This window comes from Buteo buteo, chromosome 14 (genome assembly GCF_964188355.1).
Source record: "Buteo buteo chromosome 14, bButBut1.hap1.1, whole genome shotgun sequence".
Classification (NCBI taxonomy): Eukaryota; Metazoa; Chordata; class Aves; order Accipitriformes; family Accipitridae; genus Buteo; species Buteo buteo.
In genome coordinates this window covers 19877678-19896211 of record NC_134184.1, presented here as the reverse complement: position 1 = coordinate 19896211, position 18534 = coordinate 19877678, and the positions used below count along the sequence as shown (strand labels likewise).

General features: G+C 37.4%; 1 protein-coding gene across 2 annotated transcripts in view; it reads right to left on the bottom strand.

The window, feature by feature from the left end:
• The window catches only part of KLHL1 (kelch like family member 1), a 234295-nt gene that overhangs the window by 155211 nt on the left and 60550 nt on the right, over window positions 1-18534 (bottom strand). The window contains exon 2 of one of the 2 annotated variants that reach the window (XM_075046094.1): window positions 12126-12308. The exons of the other annotated variant lie outside the window; for it this stretch is intronic. Coding sequence (XP_074902195.1) covers window positions 12126-12308 — 183 coding nt within the window. The remainder of the gene's footprint in view (window positions 1-12125; window positions 12309-18534) is intronic. 2 annotated transcript variants of the gene reach the window in all.

The window sequence follows — 18534 nt, the reverse complement described above, 5'->3', positions numbered from 1 at the left end:
GTGTTTCCTTTTTTTTACTCAGTCTTTCCCACACACGCTATTACAATTGGCTTTAACACACATAAAGTAGAAAATGGTGTCATTTTCAACTCAGCTTCAGTAATATAGCACAAAACAAATCTTGTTCTGTAGTCCCTAATGAACTGTGTAAAACTAAGAGAAGAGTGTTTGCTGTAAAAGCTACTGGTACCCTGAGGAATTTTGCTTGTCAAAGCCTCCATTCCATGTTTTATCAATGGTAATTTATTTGTTTTGCAACATTTTCATTATATTTTTGTTAATCTGTTAATTCTGTTCTTCAGACTCTATTTCACTTTGCTTAAGATCAAAACTAAATGTGTAACATCCATTCTCTATTGAAGAATTTGCCACTATATGTACCTTCTACCTCCACCTGTCATCTAGTCAGCATTTCAAATCTAGAATTCTTTGCCATCTACCTTTCTTCCTTTGCAGTCAGGACACTGAAATGTTGATTTGGCCTTGTTACTGCTGTAACTGCCTCCATGTTCCGAATTTGTAAGTACGTAAAGAAAGCCATGACATATATCATAAATTATTCTTGCCCATAAAATTCTAAGCAGATTCTCCAAACATGTTGTGTATCTTGTCTCTAGGAAGAGAACAAAAATATTCCATTGACCACTTACACATCGCAAGCTTTTCCTTTAGTTTGTACCTACACACATTGCTCATAGACTGTTTTCCTTCCTTCTCTTGTGGATTAGAGCAGTCGCTTTTCATTCCATTGACTACCTTGATCAGAGACATTTTCAGGAATTTCCAAAGTGACAACACAATAACAATTAGGTTAAAAGAGTGTCTGTGTTCCTTTTTGCATTCTCTCCAGGGTTCACATTTTGTTTATCCTCCTCTCAAAACCGAAATTGTACTCGGTCTCTCTGGAACAACAATATATTCAGGGGATGTGCAATATATTCAATAGTAGGGAGGCACCACCTCTGGTTTGGAAGACCCTGAGTAACAATTTACCAATGAGTGCTGAAGTGTTTATGCTGGCTATGTTTCAAGATGTGGAACTCAAAATCTACTTTTGGTAAAAGAATAGCGGGAACTAATAAAGCATCTGCTACTCTTTTCTATTGCTTTTGAAGAGTACGTACAGCCAATCATTGTTTATTCTGCTCATTATCTCTGTTTTGTTCACGAACAACTTCTTTCCTTCTTGAATTTTAGTTCTTCTCTAGTCTCAGACTTGCTTGCCAACAAACCATCAGCTACTTTGATTTCCACATTGTCATTACTTGTTCCTTCAAAGCAGAAATCATTTACTTTTTCAGAGTCAACAGGCAAAGGAAATACGTGCTGTCTTAGGGCAAGAAAGAAAACGTGGATTATCTAACATATGCTATCCCATTGCAAGCCATGACAGTACTGAAGATTGCACCACAGTTAGAAAGAAAAACTTATGAACGGTCTAACTTCGTAGAATGACTTTACTTGATGAATCTACGTATCTGTAGGCTCTAAGTGACTAACAGAACCCAATTAGCAGTGACAAAAACTCAGATTACGTATCAGTCATCCAAATGGTACACAAAAGAAACTAAGTCTCAACAGTAGCATGCATTCAACTGACTTCTCAAAATTATGCTTTGTGTGAATCATGCCAGTGTTCATTGAAAATGAATTTTGTTTTCAGAATTTGAAGCTTAAAACTGCAGATTTTTTTAAATTTTCATATTTACAAATGCATATATATAAATGTGTGTATATATATATGTACACTTCAACATTTGTATCTGTCAAATTGAAAAAATATATATTTTACAGAGAAAAAAGGAAATAAAAAATCTGCCAAAAGTCATGTGGCAAAATTCTAAATATAGCATATTTTTTCCCCAGTCTTTGAAAAAGAAAGCTGTTCCTGTGCAGTTAACAAACAGGAGATAATCTTAGAGTTAATTTGGGATTCAGCATCAACTCAGAACCATTATCATAGTCTTGCTAATAATTCAGTAGCATCACATTAGCTCATTAACATATTAGAAATTCAGATTTACTGGGTAAAGAAGCGGTCAGTGAGTATATAACAGTTAAATTAATGAGGACTGTGTCACACTTCCCATCACAACTGTTAATATTGATATTCTGTCCTGTGTGCTTATCTCATTTTGAAGAAAAATGGAACAGAACTATATTATAGACTTTTTTTTTCCCCTGACCATATGAGCAATATTTATAAACTAACCCATTTGTAAACACAACTTTATCTAGAACAACTACAGAATCATAATAATAATAATAATAATAAAATCTCCAAACAAGAAACTCAAAAAACTTCCCCAAACCCATAAACAGGGAGATGGAATTTTGAAAAGCATCAATTAAGCCTGAAACAAGAAAGTTTCCTTTTTGTCTTTAATCTCTTATACAACATACAGCTACAAGTATAAGTGATATCAGTATCTACACTAAGTGATGTTCCTTCTTTGCCCTGAGAACCATGCCTTTTGAGTTTACATTCTCTTCTTTCTTGGTTTCAACTTCTTTTCATTCTTTCACTGTCTCCCAGACATTTAAGTGTAAGTGGCCCTTTATCTCTTCTACAGTACAAACTGAAACACAATGTTACATCTCATTGTATCCCTTAAGTTGCCACAATGTTTTTAGGAATGTTACACAAACCTGACACCATTTCCACCAAACACACCATGTCTACCATAGCTTTAGCTTTTTCCAGAGACGACAACGCACATATCACAGCTGCCAGACTTGATAACAAAGTCCATTGTCCAAAACATTTTGTCAGTGTCAGTTTGCGTCCTTGTGTCAGTTTTGAAGAGATCTGCTACTGCAACCAGTATTTCGAACTCTGTGCTGTTTTGAACCAGTAGAAAGATGAAAAAAAAAAAAAAAAAAAGAAGACAGGAATATGAATCCAAGCAGCTTCTCAACATTTGGGAATGGGCAGGACAGGCAAACTGTCACATTGATAAGAGCTGTTGAAGATCCATTATGATGCATATGCAAAGCAGAACTCAGTAATTTTCCTCCAGAAGAAAACCCACACATTCAGACATAGCATACATATTTTAATGTAGAAAGACAACACAATCAACGGTGATCCTCTATTTGTGGGCTTAAAGATTTTATTTATTCACCATAACTCCGCAAGGAAAAGGGGAAAAAAGCTTGCAGGAGCAGGAAAAGTTCAATTTTAGCTCCTTTGAACTATCAGGAGAAATGTCAGAAACACAGAGATTAGGTTTGATGAAAGTACAGAGATAGATCTGTGAAGTCATTATAATAACTGAATGCTTAAGTATCTAGATTTTTAAGGTCTATATGTCATTCTTTTCTTTTATTCTAGAACTCCTTTGTACAAAATGATACAACAGAGCATCATTATTAATTTATCTTCACAAGTCATTTCTGCATGGAGTGACCTGTCACTGGTCACCAGAGAGAGGAGCTCAGGACCTCCCCCTCCGCTGCCCCCGTGAGGAAGCTGTAGACTGGGGTGAGCTCACCCCTCAGCCTTCTCTCCTCCAAGCTGAACAAGCCAAGTGACCTCAGCCGCTCCTCGAAAGTCTTCCCCTCGAGGCCTTTTGCCATCTTGGTCACCCTCCTCTGGACACACTCTAATAGTTCGATGTCCTTCTTGTACTGAGGTGCCCCAAACTGCACCCAGTGCTCGAGGGGGGGCCACACCAGTGCAGTGTAGGGTGGGACAATCACCTCCCTCGACCGGTTAGCGATGCTCTGCTTGATGCACCCCAGGGCACAGCTGACCCGTTTTGCTGCCAGGACACGCTGCTGACTCATATTCAACTTGCCACTAACCCAAACCCCCAGATCTCTTTCTGAAGGCCTACTCTCCAGCCTCTTGTCCCCCAATTTGTACATGTAACGAGGATAGCCCTGTCCCAGCTGGAGAATCCTGCACTTGCTCTTGTTAAATTTCATATGGTTGGTGACTGCCCAGCTCCCTAGTCTGCCCAGATCTCTCTGTAAGGCCTCTCTACCCTTGAGGGAGTCCACAGCTCCTCCTAATTTAGTGTCATTAGCAAAAACTTACTTAATGTACATTTGATTCCTGCATCCAGATCATTTATAAAAACATTAAAGAGCACTGGCCCTAAAACTGAGCCCTGGGGAACGCCACTGGTGACTGGCCGCCAGCTTGATGTAACACCATTTACAGTAACTCTTTGAGCATATTTAAGAAAGGATAAGAAATTCTGTGCAACAGCAGCTGTGTGAGAGGAATCAGAAAATGTAAGACAATCAGCCCTGCAGACACCAAGGTGAGAGAAGGAGGGGGAGGAGATGCTCCAGGCACACTGGAGCAGAGATTCAGACCATGCTGAAGCAGATTGTCCCCATGCAGGCCCTGGAAGACCACGCTGGAGCAGATATCCACTCTGCAGCCTGTGGAGGATCCTACACTGCAGTAGGTGGATGTGCCCTGAAGGAAGCTGCAGCTAGTGAAGAGCCCATGTCGGAGCAGGCTCCTGAAGGACTGCACCCCATGGAAAAGACCCACACTGGAGCAATTTGTGAAGAACTACAGCCCATGGGAAAGACCCACGCTGGAGAAGCTAGTGAATGACTGTGTCCTGTGGGAGAGACCCCACGCTGGACCAGGGGAAGAGTGTGAGGAGGAAGGAGCAGCAGAGACAATGTGTGATGAACCAACCACAACCCCCATATTCCCCATGCCCCTTTGCCACTCACAGGGAGGAGGTAGAAGAGTTGGGAGTGAAGCTGAGCCTCAGAAGAAGGGAGGAGTGGGGGGAGAAGGTGGTTTTAGTTCCATTTTTACTTCTAACTGTTCTACTCTGTTATTAACTGGCATTACATTAAATTAATTTCCCCTAAGTCAAGTCTGTATTCCCCATGACAGTAACTGCTAAGCAATCTCCCTGTCCTTATCTCAACCTATGAGCTTTTACATCTTATTTCCATCCCCTTGTCCTTCTGAGGAGGGGGAGTGATGGAGTGCCTTGGTGGACACCTGCCACCCAGCCAAGGTCAACACAACGCAATCAGACACAGGTGTTTAGGTAACTTAAGCTATAGATCTCCGTTGATTACAATAAGATTAGACACATGGCCATATCAAAACCAAAACTCAACTGGATAACCAACTTTAAATTCTCAGAAATGACCTTTGAAACTCAAGGCCCATTTCTGCATGTGCAAAATCTTTAACTGGTACATACTCAATTACGTGAACTTAAGATCTTTTATGTCTGAAAAAGGTAAAAATAAAACCAGAAGAGTTCCTTGTGGAGATCACAGAAATTCCTTTGAAAATATTAATGGCATTCTCAGTATCAGGAAATATTCTTTAACTACTACTCCTCCTTCTTAAAAAAAAAAAAAGTTATCAATCAAGGGTAATATTAAAAGTTTATCTAAATTGCCTTGCCGCTTTCCCTCTGATAGCAGGAATTTTTGTTGCTGTTGTTCTGTCCCAACCGTATTAATTGAATATTTTTTTTTTAAACTCATGGACAATAGTTTGTGTTAAACACCACAGTTTAGATGCAATGTTTAATGTGAGAAGATCTTCAGACCTTAATTACAGATATTTGAGGATGAACATAGCACAGCTGTACTGTTTGTACAGTGTGCTTTCCACAAGCGTCTGTTACTGAATAATGGAAGAAAACAAGCTGAGTCTTAGGACTATATACTGTGCATTTTGCTTCTTTCACCCCCTGCCTTTAAACTGTCTTTCCTTCTCTGCCTGGTTTATCCTTTCATCTCTCCTTTCAGCTTAACTTTCTCCATTCATTTTTTTTCATTTTACTGATACTGTTTTTTTCCTTAGATTCCATCTCTCTATAGTAGCACTCAAAATACATCAAAAAAGATGGTCCCTCTCCTTTGAGAACTAAAAAAGAGAACATAACTTACAGTTTGCTGAAAGGGTTTTATTGAATTTATCAGGATGATAGTAAATAAAAGCTATACTACTTTAGAGGTGAGCATCCAAAAAAGTCTTCAGTTGAATTTATTTCAGTATTTATGATGAAAAATTTAAATTTTGTATTGAAAGAAAGTTTTTCACTTTTCTTCCGAACACTTATAGAGAGATTTGAGGAGCCATACTAAAGCAGTTCTTTGTTCTATATGTATGTGGTAATTTTCTACTCATTCTGTGCTACCTTTTCCACCATGGTAAGATTCCCTCCTGACCCTTATCTTGAGTATTGGAAGAACAGAATTGCAAGTCAGAATCGAAAAGATACTTTCTGTATCAAAAGTCAGAATTGCAAGCTGAGGATATAACTCTCCTCCTGTATTTTTTGCATTTTCTGTTTTTATTGAATTATGTTTTATTGTAATTCAGTCTCTGTTACATGACAGTGTTTTGTTTTAATTGAATAGGAATAGGTAAACTCTATGCTTATATCACTTTGGGTTTTTTTTTTTCCCTCCAGCCTTAAGTTCCTGTATGGCTTTGTGCAGCATTCCTAGCCAAAATCTAACTTACGGCTTAAACCTTAGTCTGAGTTTAGAGCTGCCTATAACATTTATGCAATCCTGGCTGGAAGTTTTAATGAACTCTCCAGTGCAAATCTTAAAGGCCTATCTATCATTTGCATTGACTTTGGCTGTTTTATTTTCAGCATTTTTGATGTTTATTCAGCAGCTGTAGAATATAGTATTTCAAGTATAGTATTTGAAAACAGTGCAATTCAAGGGAGTTCCTTCACTCAAAACAACATTAGTTGAGGCAAATATGTACTTTTAATTTCATGTTCATCCATGGGATTATTGCTTGATTAAGAATTTTCTTTTACCTTGGAAATAATTGGTGCTCTGATCATGTCACTACAGTTCTGAATAACATTTACTTCCCTGTGTTTTTCTGTTTCAGATTACATTTACTAGCTGCAGTCTAGTTAGATTTCTAGATACAACTACATTTGGCTGATTGTAACCTGGATAGAAGAAGGACGTGTCAATTACAGTGGGCTGGTTTTATTCATTTGTTTGTTTTGTAACAGCAATGCTTGAGTTCCTTCTGTTCCAGGCACTGTAAAGGTACAATATGTTTCTTGTCTGAAAGAGTTTATATGAGAGGTACAGAAAATGAAAAAATATATATAGCTTGCATCTCCAGAGTAAGTGGAGAAGCTACAAACTCAATGTTCATAATATTTTAAAATTAGGATGGAATGTTAATAGTGCAACAGCTTAATTGAAGGAAAGGGAAATTATTATTTTAGTATTTTTCTCTCTTTAAGGTATTTTACATTTTTACATTTCACTGTTATCTATACATGTTATAGCAATATAACAAAAAATTTGAGGTTTACTTAATTTTTCGAATTTACTTAAATGCCTTTGAAAAGCCTAGGTCTTCCTACTTTCTCAGTACTCTTTTTGGTTGCTTGTTCATCATTACAATACTTGGTTGGTTTGTACTTCCTTTTCCTATTCCTTCATGTGAAAGATTACACCTGTAACCTGTTTAATGGAAGATTAGATTAGACAAACATGATGTTCAGGAGCCAACAAAAAGCTTAAGCACATTATAACTTTAAAGCTGTTTGAGTCACCTGAACAGTGAAAAGCAGCTATAATTAGACTGAGTTTGGCATGGTACTTCCAAGTGGAGGACTAGAGCTCAGTGATCATGTTGTATGATCTCCCTTCTAATTTGACTTTCTCCCATTTTTTGTGAGAAACAAAAACATAAAAAAAAAACCAAAACCAAAACCAACCAAAAAACACCAATGAAAAAAATTAATTTGGCAGCATTCAGGCTATGACCAGAGCTTACCTGACATTCTTCCTATAAAATTATCGGGTTTTAGAGATCTTAAGGCACAGCAATAACTTCTCCTCTAGAGAAAAAGTTATTTAAACAGATCATCAAAGGACATAATTAAGATATGTGATGGGAAAAAAGGGGAAAAAAGAGCAAGTACTATCAGGAATGAAATCAGAAATGACACAAATTATGAACTGTGTAGGGGTCTGGAAAGATGAACAGGAACCAATGGCAGCAGAACTATTTTTGGTGTCTTCCACTTCATTTGATGCAATATACTGATATTTCTTAACTGAATTTTTACTTTTATAGAAATAGATACATTGAGACTACATTATTACATAAAACATTTTTCTGTGTGTGGCTTTTACACTACTGTCTGTTTTGGTTTGTTCTAAATCAAAGGAAAATGATGAAAAATATCACTTTCATACTTTTTACTGAAAAACATAGAAAGTTTTGCCCTGGTTTTCTTAAAGTGATTCTTACTGTACTATATTGTAGCATATTAATCTATTGCATATTCTTAAATTATTCTATTAAAAAGAAGAGAAAATAAGTGAGAACCATTACTTTTTAGGCAATAATTTTCAGTATTCTGTATTTATTAATTTGTAACATATTCAGTATAAGCTCTGGCTTGTAATATGTTTTAATTGGATTTTAAAATGAGGGTTCACGTCATCTAGGATAAGATTTTGTAAACTTTGTACAGGGAATGTTCTACCAAACTTCTATCATGAATTATCAAATTTAAAAACTCCACAAATACTGATCATGCACTGCCCTCTGCAAGCAGGCATTTATATGTTCTCAGAAATGCAAAATAAATATTATCTAGCCTACTTTGTAAAAAACTTTAATTAGAGGAGGCACATTGCTGGATCTGCTCCTGACAAATCTGGAAGAAAAAAAGGACCTGTGAAATCTGATGGCAAACTTGGCTACAGTGACCATGAGACAACGGAATTTAAGATAACAGATCTTGAGAGAAGTTAGTAAAATGAATAGCCAATTACAACCCTGGATGTCAGAAGTGGTGCCCAATTGAAGTCAAATGCAAAAAAGGAGTACACGGAAGGTGAAAGCAGGGATGAATGACCTGGGGAAAATACAGAGACATTGCCCCAACATGCAAAAATGGAATTAGGGAGGCCCAAAGGTTGAGTGCAGATGAAATTAGCAAGGGATGTGACAGGAAAGAAGGGTTTCTGTAATTACCTTGGCAGCAAAAGAAAGACTATGGAAAATTTTTGTCCACTGCTCAATAAAACTTTCTTTGGCTCAGTCTTTTTTCTTTTTTTTTAGCATGGTCTGCTTTCAGGCCTCCCTGGTCCCTGTGCCTCGTGGCAGGATCTGTGGGGTATCACTCACAATAGAGGAAGATGTACTTAGGCTGCAGTTAAGTGAATTGGACATACACATGTCCTTGGGACCAGAGAGGATATGTTCAAGCAGCAATGGTTGAGGGAGCTCAGCAATGTTACTGAAAGGCCACTCCCTCTTATCTTTAACAGATCATGACAATTGCAGCAGGTTTCTGAAGACTGGAAAAGTCATTTCCATGTCCATCCTCAAGATGGAAGATGTGGGTAACTACAGTCTGGTTTGCCTCACCAAGATGATCATGGAGCAAATTTGCCTAGAAGCCCCATGCTGGATCACTGAAGATAGTGAGGTTAATCAAAAACTGGAACAGGCTGCCAAAAGACAAATCTCCACAAGTGATGATATTTAAAAACTAACTGGGTATAGGCTTCAATGGCCTAATCTAACCTTGGACTTGACCCTGCTTTGAGCAGGGGGAGTTGAATCAGACTCTAGAAGGTCTCTTCTAAATTAGATTATATTCTAGGACTGTAATGGCCACATTAAAAATGTCTTTGTCTTTGCTTGTCCAGCCACATCTGTCTAAAACAGCAGAGAATAAACACTATTAAAAAAACAAACACAGAAAATTCAGAATACCCTTCACTTCATTTTATCTTGTTGGACAAAATTCTAGTTTATTCAGAACATACTCTTTTCAATTCTACATAACTCAGCATTTGGTTTTGCCAGTTCTTTGAGATTTGGTCTTTTGACTGCAGACCACAGAGAAGTAGAAAGTCAAGTGTAAAGTCGTCTGAAGGTTTATTAGAAAAAATCTAAATAAAATTTTGGCTATTATTTCATGGTCAATCTTCTTATTAAGATATTTTTCCAGGTCCAGAAAGATTTAGATATACTGTAGAATTGAAATGACAAATGTGAAATCAAATTTACTACTGAAAGGTGGGCATACAAATATGAACAGCTGTCTTAAAAATAGTGGGGAAAATGAACTAAACTAATAAAAAACCCCTTCCAGTTTCCTCTTTCTCCTCTACAAACTATGCAGTTTACCAAAATATTCAAAATAGGCAAAAAGCATACTGGTAAAAAATGTGTATTCTATATCATGCATATTAAACAGGGCAAATGATACCAGTTGTGGAATATTTCTATGTATCTAATAAGTAATTTTTCGGACAGTTTAAGAATGTAGATTCAGACATTGTTTGTTTTTTTTTTTTAACTCATCTGTGTTGAAAAACGTGAAAAGCAAAAATAGGCCAACTGTCAAGAAGGAACAAAAAAATTCTTATTATTTCTGAAAAAATCTTTTTATTTTATTGCAGTAACGTATAGGGATGTAAAATCAGACACAAATTAGAAGGCCTTAGGTTATTATCCCTCCAGTTTTCTTTTTGATGGGAGGCATCTTAAGGCAAATCTCACAGCTCTGAACACTGTAAATGCAGATGGACAGAGGACCGAAGTTTAATATTACTCCCTCTGGACTTGATATACCCATAAAGGAAAGATCTTAGTGATTCAGATAAAAATGGCATCAGACCACAACTACCAGGGGTGCATAAAGTGCCAGATGCATAATACATTTAATAGTGGCAAAAAGCCTGGAACACAGGAGTTGTGTCAGTTGCCAAATCAGTGGGTAGAAATTACTGCGGACTTGGCTGGCATCTGGGGACCTGAGTATATGAAGGCAAGGGAGGAACAGGAAAAATGGCAGCTCTTAGATAGGAGAGTAGAAACAAAGTCTTAAGAATAAAAAATGCTGAAAGGAGAAAGATTTCTACGTTTATTACAGCTACTAATCTGAAACCAAGCAGACGTTTTTTCATGTGTGCTGCAAACTACCTAGATCAATCTGTTACTGCTTGTTAAGTGGAGTTATTTTCTTATTTATTACAATTCTTGGGGCAATTTAAATATTTTAATGAATGTTTCTGTCTGGTTTTACTTTTTAGTGTTTGAACAATAGCATTGGCTTTGCAGTCTTGCATATTGTACCTTTTTTTAATAATGATCATGGTAGTTGGAATATAGAATATCCAACTTGATTGTAAAACAGAAAAAGAATAGTCTCTGTGTCCATCTTCACTTAGGGCAGAAGAAATTTCGTAAGGTCCAAGTTGCCAAGATGACCTTACAGTATTCCTCTACACCAGAAAGTTACTTTATGAGTTCAGAAATACATTTGCTGTTTTTTTCAGTTTTCCTGCTGGGGAACGACAGTCCTGCTCTGAATTTAGTACCTCAGCAGAGAAACTAGGGCACAAGCAGGGAATAGGTGACCCTTAGTTTGCAGCCTTATGCAGAGTTCAAATGCAAAAAGACTTGCTACCCTGGAAACTCAGAAGTATTATCTGTATTTTAATCTAAACTCTAGGATTGGATTTTTATTTGCATGCACTAAATCAAAGGCTATAGCTAAGACCAAAATCTCAATGAAGAGTAACATTTTTAAGCTCTAATTACAATCCAAAACCAAGCACAGTTTCATATATACTGGCTGCTTTAATACCAGATAATCTTATGGAATTTTAGAAATTATATCATTATAATTTTTATATTAACAATTATTATTAAAGGTAGTTAAGATATTTTTCAGTTCATTCAAAGGTACAGGTCATGGGAAGTCAGTGTTCAGTATTACTATGTCTGAGAGACTCTGTATGACAGACTTAGAGTATCATGATCTTAATCTAAAAATGACACTGTGTTCAGTGTAGCTGTACAGCATCTCATTTCAGAAATTTCCATTCTCCTCACATATGAACAGCATCACAGCAGGGAGAAATGTTTGGCACACTCATGATGAGTTTACTAGTTGAGTACTACTTGAACTTTTGAAATCTGTACCAAAAAAAGCCACCTTCAAGGGCCCAACCTTCAAATACCACCTTTTGCAGCAACTTACATTTGTGGTGTTTAAAGCAAGTGGAAAGCAGGCATAAGGGGCCACAGAAAACACTGTACTAAGAAATAAGCATACCCAAAACTTTTACTTTTGTAGTTTCAATATCTTAGGCTTATGTCCTACCTATGTGCAGGTATCTTGCGATTCCCAGCAATGAGGATAACGTCACAGAGCTGCTGTTGCTTCAGGTAGCTCTCCATCTTTCTGAAGGTTTGCTCTGCATGGTGAACAGCCTGGTAGAATTCCTCAGAGCTACACGAATCCATGTCGCAGTGGGGTGGCAAGGGGTGGCTGGCTCCTGACAGTCTGTAAACCGCAAGAGAAACTCCATGTTGATAAGAAGTGACCAGGTGTCTAAACTTCATCACAGGCTTCTAGAATCTGAAATAAGCAATCAATGCATCCTTCCCAGTTCTCATCACTAGAAGTACAAGTGCTTTGGGTTTGTGTGGCAGGGATTCAGTAGTGGGGGAGGGTCTGCAGGGCCGGCTCCTGCTGGAAGCTGCTAGAAGCTTCCCCGGCTGGGAGCCGGACCTGCCTCTGGCTCAGGCCGAGCCCATCAGCGATGGCAGTAGCACCTCTGGGAGAACAGATTCCAGAGGGGAAACCTGCCGGGAGTCGGGGGAACGGGATGGGAGAGGAACCCCTGTGCAGATCCTGAGGGCAGGGAGGAAGGAGGAGCAGGGTAGGAGGCTGATGCCCCCGCAGCCCGTGCTGAGGTGGCAGGCTGTCCCCCCCAGCCCATGGAGGGGAGCGGAAGAGCAGAGGCCCCCAAGATGGCCGCCGCTCCCTGGGGCAGCCTGGGACTGAAGGACCACGGCCTGGGGGAGTGACCCGTGCTGGGGCAGTTTGTGAGGAACTGCAGCCCATGGGAAGGACTCACGCTGGAGAAGTTCGTGGAGGACTGTCTCCCGTGGGAGGGACCCCCCGGCGGAGCAGGGGAGGAGTGCAGAGTCCTCCTCCCCCTGAGGAGGAAGGAGCGGCAGAGACAAGGTGTGACAGACTGACACCAGCCCCCATTCCCCGTCCCCCTGCGCTGCTGGGAGTGGGGTGAGGCGGGAAGGAGGGAGGGGTGGGGAGAAGGTGTTCTCACGTTTGGGTTTACTTCTCATTATCCTGCTCTGATTCAGTTGGTAGTAAATTGAATTGATTTTGGGTTTTTTCCCCAACTTGAGCCTGACTTTTGCCCATGACCATAAGTGGTGAGTGATCCCTCCCTGTCCTTGTCTTGACCCACGAGCTTTCCTTTATATTTTCTTCTCCTCATCCCACCAGGGTTGGGGAGGAGTGAGCGAGCAGCTTCGTGATGCTTTGTTGCCAGCTGGGCTTAAACCACAAGAAGAAGATAGAAAAATTTTACTGCATTGGGAGGGACAACTAAAATTGTAAGTCTGTTAACACAGAAATGATTTTTTTTTTTAAGCATAGACATGGAAGCAATCCATTTCTTTCTTCTTTGACAAAGTTATTAAAAGATATAAATATAAACAACAGACAAATTCAGTATATTCATGTTAAGGTTCATTGTATAGCTATGTCTTCATTACTAAACTATGATTGGGCTCTAATTTTTTTTAGCATTTTAGCGCACAATTATTTTACAGAATTAAACTATGTTTATTTATTTTTCTTAAATATTAATATGAACACACAAAATAAAGAAATAAGGGAAAAAAGCAATCCTATCTTTCCACTGGTTCTAAGAGTGCCTACTCTAGTTCACTTCTTCAAATTCACATTCATTTTACACCACCTGGGAAAGAAAAATAAAACTCTAATTCACTTAATTTGTAATGAATTGGGAATATTTCCACAATGATAAATTACATACCTACTTTTTAACCAAAACACTCATTAATACAGAGTTAATTTAGCCTACAAAGATAATGATGTCTATAATTCAAAAAATCAGAAAAAAAATGGAAACAGGAGAAAAATGCTATTATTTTTTCATTATATAGCCATATATTCTCAGTGCAAATTTACACAGTTCAGTGTTTCTGGTTCATACTTTTACCAAAAATAAGAAAATGTGTCAGCAAGTACTAGCCCTTAAGGAAACTAATGCTAGTGTTTCCAAATAATTCACAACACAGACGATACCCTCTTCTTTTGCAAATATGTAATGAGATTGTTTCAAAAGAAAGCCATAACATTTTATATATTTTGTAGTGCTGAAAATGAAGAATTTCATAGATGGAGCTGGTTGGTTTTTTTATACTTCAAGTAGACATATTCAAAACAGCTTACATAATCAATAGAAGAGCAGCAGAGAACATATTTTAGAACAGCATATCAAACGATATTATCAATTAATTCAAACCAGTCTAATTTTTTATATATTCTACTGAAAGATAAATATTAAGGAGCACATAAGAAATTTTGATAATTTACAGTAATAATATGACAGTTTCATTACATAAGGTTTGAATTCAGTAGGTACTATATTCTAAGAATATTAATAGACCTATAAGGTAATGCAATCAGCACTCCTGGCTGGAAAAACTTTTGAATTAGTTTGTGTATGAAAGTGTTCCACATACTCTCTTATGGTTATTTTACAAGGGTCCACAGGTTTAAGGAGGAAAGGCTTGTCCATCTTTCTGTCACAGTAATTTCTAGGCTTCACAGCATTCCTTTAAAGTAGCTGGAAGCCTGTGTAATTGAAGGTGTCCTGCAGATAATTTTACAGGGAACAAACTCCATTACCTTTGTATCTCACCCCACCATCTATTCTGTCCCATACATAAATACTAACTTAATGAGTTACCTACTAAAATTATTATCCATGGTAACTTCACTTGCATAGCATTAAATTGGATTCTGAGAAATCATCAGCTGGTTTAAATTAATCAATATTGCCATTTGTATGCTGGTAATGTTACAATATGTGTGAGCCTGTCTCCAGAAAACTGAACTGGCAAAATTTTATTAACCATGATTCCTCAACAGAAACAGTTGTGAATTTGTGATTTAGAAAGGAACATTTCCTTAATTCTGTTATAGTCAACCTTGTTATATAGTCAAGTACTTCATGCTAGGTATCACTCACAAACTCCTCCTGAAGGATAAAACAAACATATCCATTCTGTGAGTGACATAATCTGTTTATGTGTTCCTATACAATCTGGACTGCCAACCGTGTTGATCAGAAATCCAAGTTTATTTTCATATCTTTGGATGATTAACAAATGCTTTCACATAAAACTGTAATAATGGAGCTAAGCTCATTAGTATGGGTAGTGGAGAGACATTTCAGCTTTTTTCTTTCTTCTTTTTTTTCCTCACTTTGATTGTAGCCCTACGCATACTTCTTTGGTTTTATTGCTGAAGAATTAGAATGGCAAGTTATTTACAAGAAATAAATCAGTGCCCAATAAACAAGGTTGCTAGGGTTAAACAGACACATTTCTTCCCTTCCTCCAGGGAATTTAGAAGTGACAACAACAGCAATTCTGAGAAATGAAAATAACAGGAATGAGCAGATCTGAATGGGTTCATATTGTTTGTTAATTCAGAACTTAGGTCTAAGTCAAAGTCAGTTTACTAACTTTGCCTCTTCTTGACTATTCAAAACATGCTGCCCTTTTCAGGTCAGAAAAAGAGAAGTACCCTGACTGAATTTATGCTAGTCCTGTGAAGTTAGATTGGGCTGCAATGAGCTTAGTCTATTTTGTTCTTGAATCACTAGATGGTGTTTGCCACAAATTTTGCCCTCTTTCCTGCTTGCCATTAATAAATGCTTTTCACCCTCAAACTCATCAGTATATCTGTCATTTAGCAAGTCATTAAATGACTACTCAAAATCAAGCCCCAAAGGCCCAGCACATTTTCAATTATTATCCTGAAAACTAGCAAGCAATAAGCTCAGTAGAAGACAATAAGTTAATCTTTTATTTATTTTCTAAGAAAGCCCAGATAAAAAGTCTGCTACTTATCCTATTCAGGAGCTACTTCTTTTTCATTACAAATGCTCTGTCTGCATAATCGATGCTTTAAATTCAGTCAGCAGCTTGTTAAAGTAGGGATTAGTTAAAGAGCTTCAGCCAGCAAATACCAGTTATTTTCTACCAATTCGTGAAAGGCATGTATGTATAGGTACTTACAACCAATTAGCAATATGAAAATAACTTTTTCTCTTTGCATATATTGTTTTTGTTTAGCTGCAGGCAATCTGAACCACATACACAGTGAGACATTTGTTGATTGCATTCTGCAGGAACTCCACCAGTCTTCAACTGAAGATTCCTTGAGTTTTTCAAAACCTTTTTTAGCACTTGTGTACCTCAAAATCCTGTAATCGGTGAACAGGACAGACTCCAGATGGGCTTTTTCCATAATCTTTCTCAGTTGGCAAGTGCAAAAGTTGAACTTAGTGTGGGAATTGCAAACATTCAAGGTTTGTTCAGACTAGAACACTTTTTATCTTTAAACGACTTAGTTAATAGTACAAAAATAAGGAAACCAAACCTTTCATAAGATTACAATGATACTGAATGGTGATACTACAGGATGAGAAAACTAAAAGGCTTACAAAAATTATCAACATTGCAAATAACCAATAATCTCAAATGTTTCTTTATTAAAATGCAAACCAGAGTGCATATCGCATTTAAAAGAAAACAAACAGGTAAATCCACCCCAGCAACTTTGTGCAGACTAGTTTTCAATATTAACACCATGCTGTCCTCAAAAGAGAATTGTTTTAAGAAGAGCCCAAAGGTGTTGATGAGAAAATTCAGCCCTTGAGCCTTTACGGATCTTAAAACAGTATAAATAGATCAAAAGCTTAACTCTGAGGATCTACAACATGTGACTCTACAGTGCTCTTCTTTTCCTAGAAAAAGCACTTTGATTTGAATAAGGGTGATATACTCTAATCGCCTTTTACGTGCTCCTAACTTCTTTGAAAAAACAGGTAAAACAGTAGTAAAACCTCAGTGAAGTTAAGTGCACTGATTCTTCCCTCAATTTAACAACCCTTTAAGTAAGCACTTACAGTAGCTCACTGTAAGTAAGAAGGAAAAGACACTCCGGCCGAAGGTCTCCTAGGGGCACCTTTAAGACCTTAGGCCTTTTTGTCCAAGATTAGATTTATTCAAGTATGTGTTGGTTTTTTATGGCAAGACAAACACAGATTAATCTTCAGAAGATATTTTGGACAGACTAGCTAGTACCCTACAATTGTGTAGATATCTTATCTGCCATCCCCTGTACCTTGTACAGTTGTTCACTCTTACAAACAGTAAGACCATACTACTCAGACTTGATTTTTGCTCACTGACTTTACACACAAATAAGCTATGACAAAGAATAGAAAAATGAAAATGCTTAGCTTACAGTAATGCTGTCAGGGAGTTAAAGAGAAAATACCAGGAAGAGAGGGACCTCACATACAGGTTTAGCTGCCTGTATCTTTCTTCTCAGGATATGGGAAAGTAATTAGTAAAGCTGCCACTCTTGAGCTGCATAAGTTTGAAAACAGCAATAGCAAACACCAGTAGTTAAAAACATATCCTGAATAAGTTTCAAAAGAAAAAAAAAGAAAGTACTTTGAAATAGAGGTGAGAGAATTCATATGACTTGAAACTATACTGCATTTCCCTGAGTAAATAGAGGCTTAGGTTTAGCAATGTTTCCATTCTGGAAATTATATTCATAGCGGTGCAGAAAACTGCAGAATCGTATCAGTGTACAAAGCAGAGTACTTTATAGAGTACTTAGGTATTTTACATACTCAATTGGAATATATTTTTCCTGCATCCCACTGAAGCCCTGGCCTCAAATAAAGAACTCTTTAATCAGAAATTGTTGCATCATTTCATTGTTAATGGAATAGCAAATCCTGTTGTATTTAACCTTTTTTCACTTTTCACTTACATAGGATTGATCATGCAAATTTATCCAAAACAAGTTCAATGTAATTTAGTGGGTTATTACTCGGTACATATATAAAGTACATAGTCAAGAAACAAAATATGTCCAGATCTTCAGTAAAAAACCTATTGTTTTGCTATTTATAACTTGCAAAAGCATATAAGAAATATTCCATGTGTAAGAGTGAAAGAAGTCTTCACACAATTTGTTCTCTGAAAATTGCTTATTGAATGCTTAGAAATCAATAACCTGTGGGACTGCACTTAACAAATTAAGACAGACTGTCAAAAATCATGGCTCTCATTAGCGATCACTTGCAAAAATACAGGAGAGATTTATAAAGACTTTAAACCATTTCTTATAGCAACAGCAAGGCTGAAGTTTTGTTTGTGATCAAAAGGTAAGCTTTTCACTCTGCTACCAGCAATTATATCTGCATCTAAAGGCTCTGCCCAGAGTTTCAGCAGGTTTTTATAGATTTCTTTCATAAAAGACAAAGTTAGGTAGAACTGCCAGATAAAAAAATAATCAGAATATCAAACAGGACTTTTTATTTACACCAGTTCAGCTCAGAGATGTATTATTGCTGTCTCAGAGATTCTTCTATGTAAAAAAAACCCAAAACAAAACCCAAAGTCCAGTGCACATTATAAAC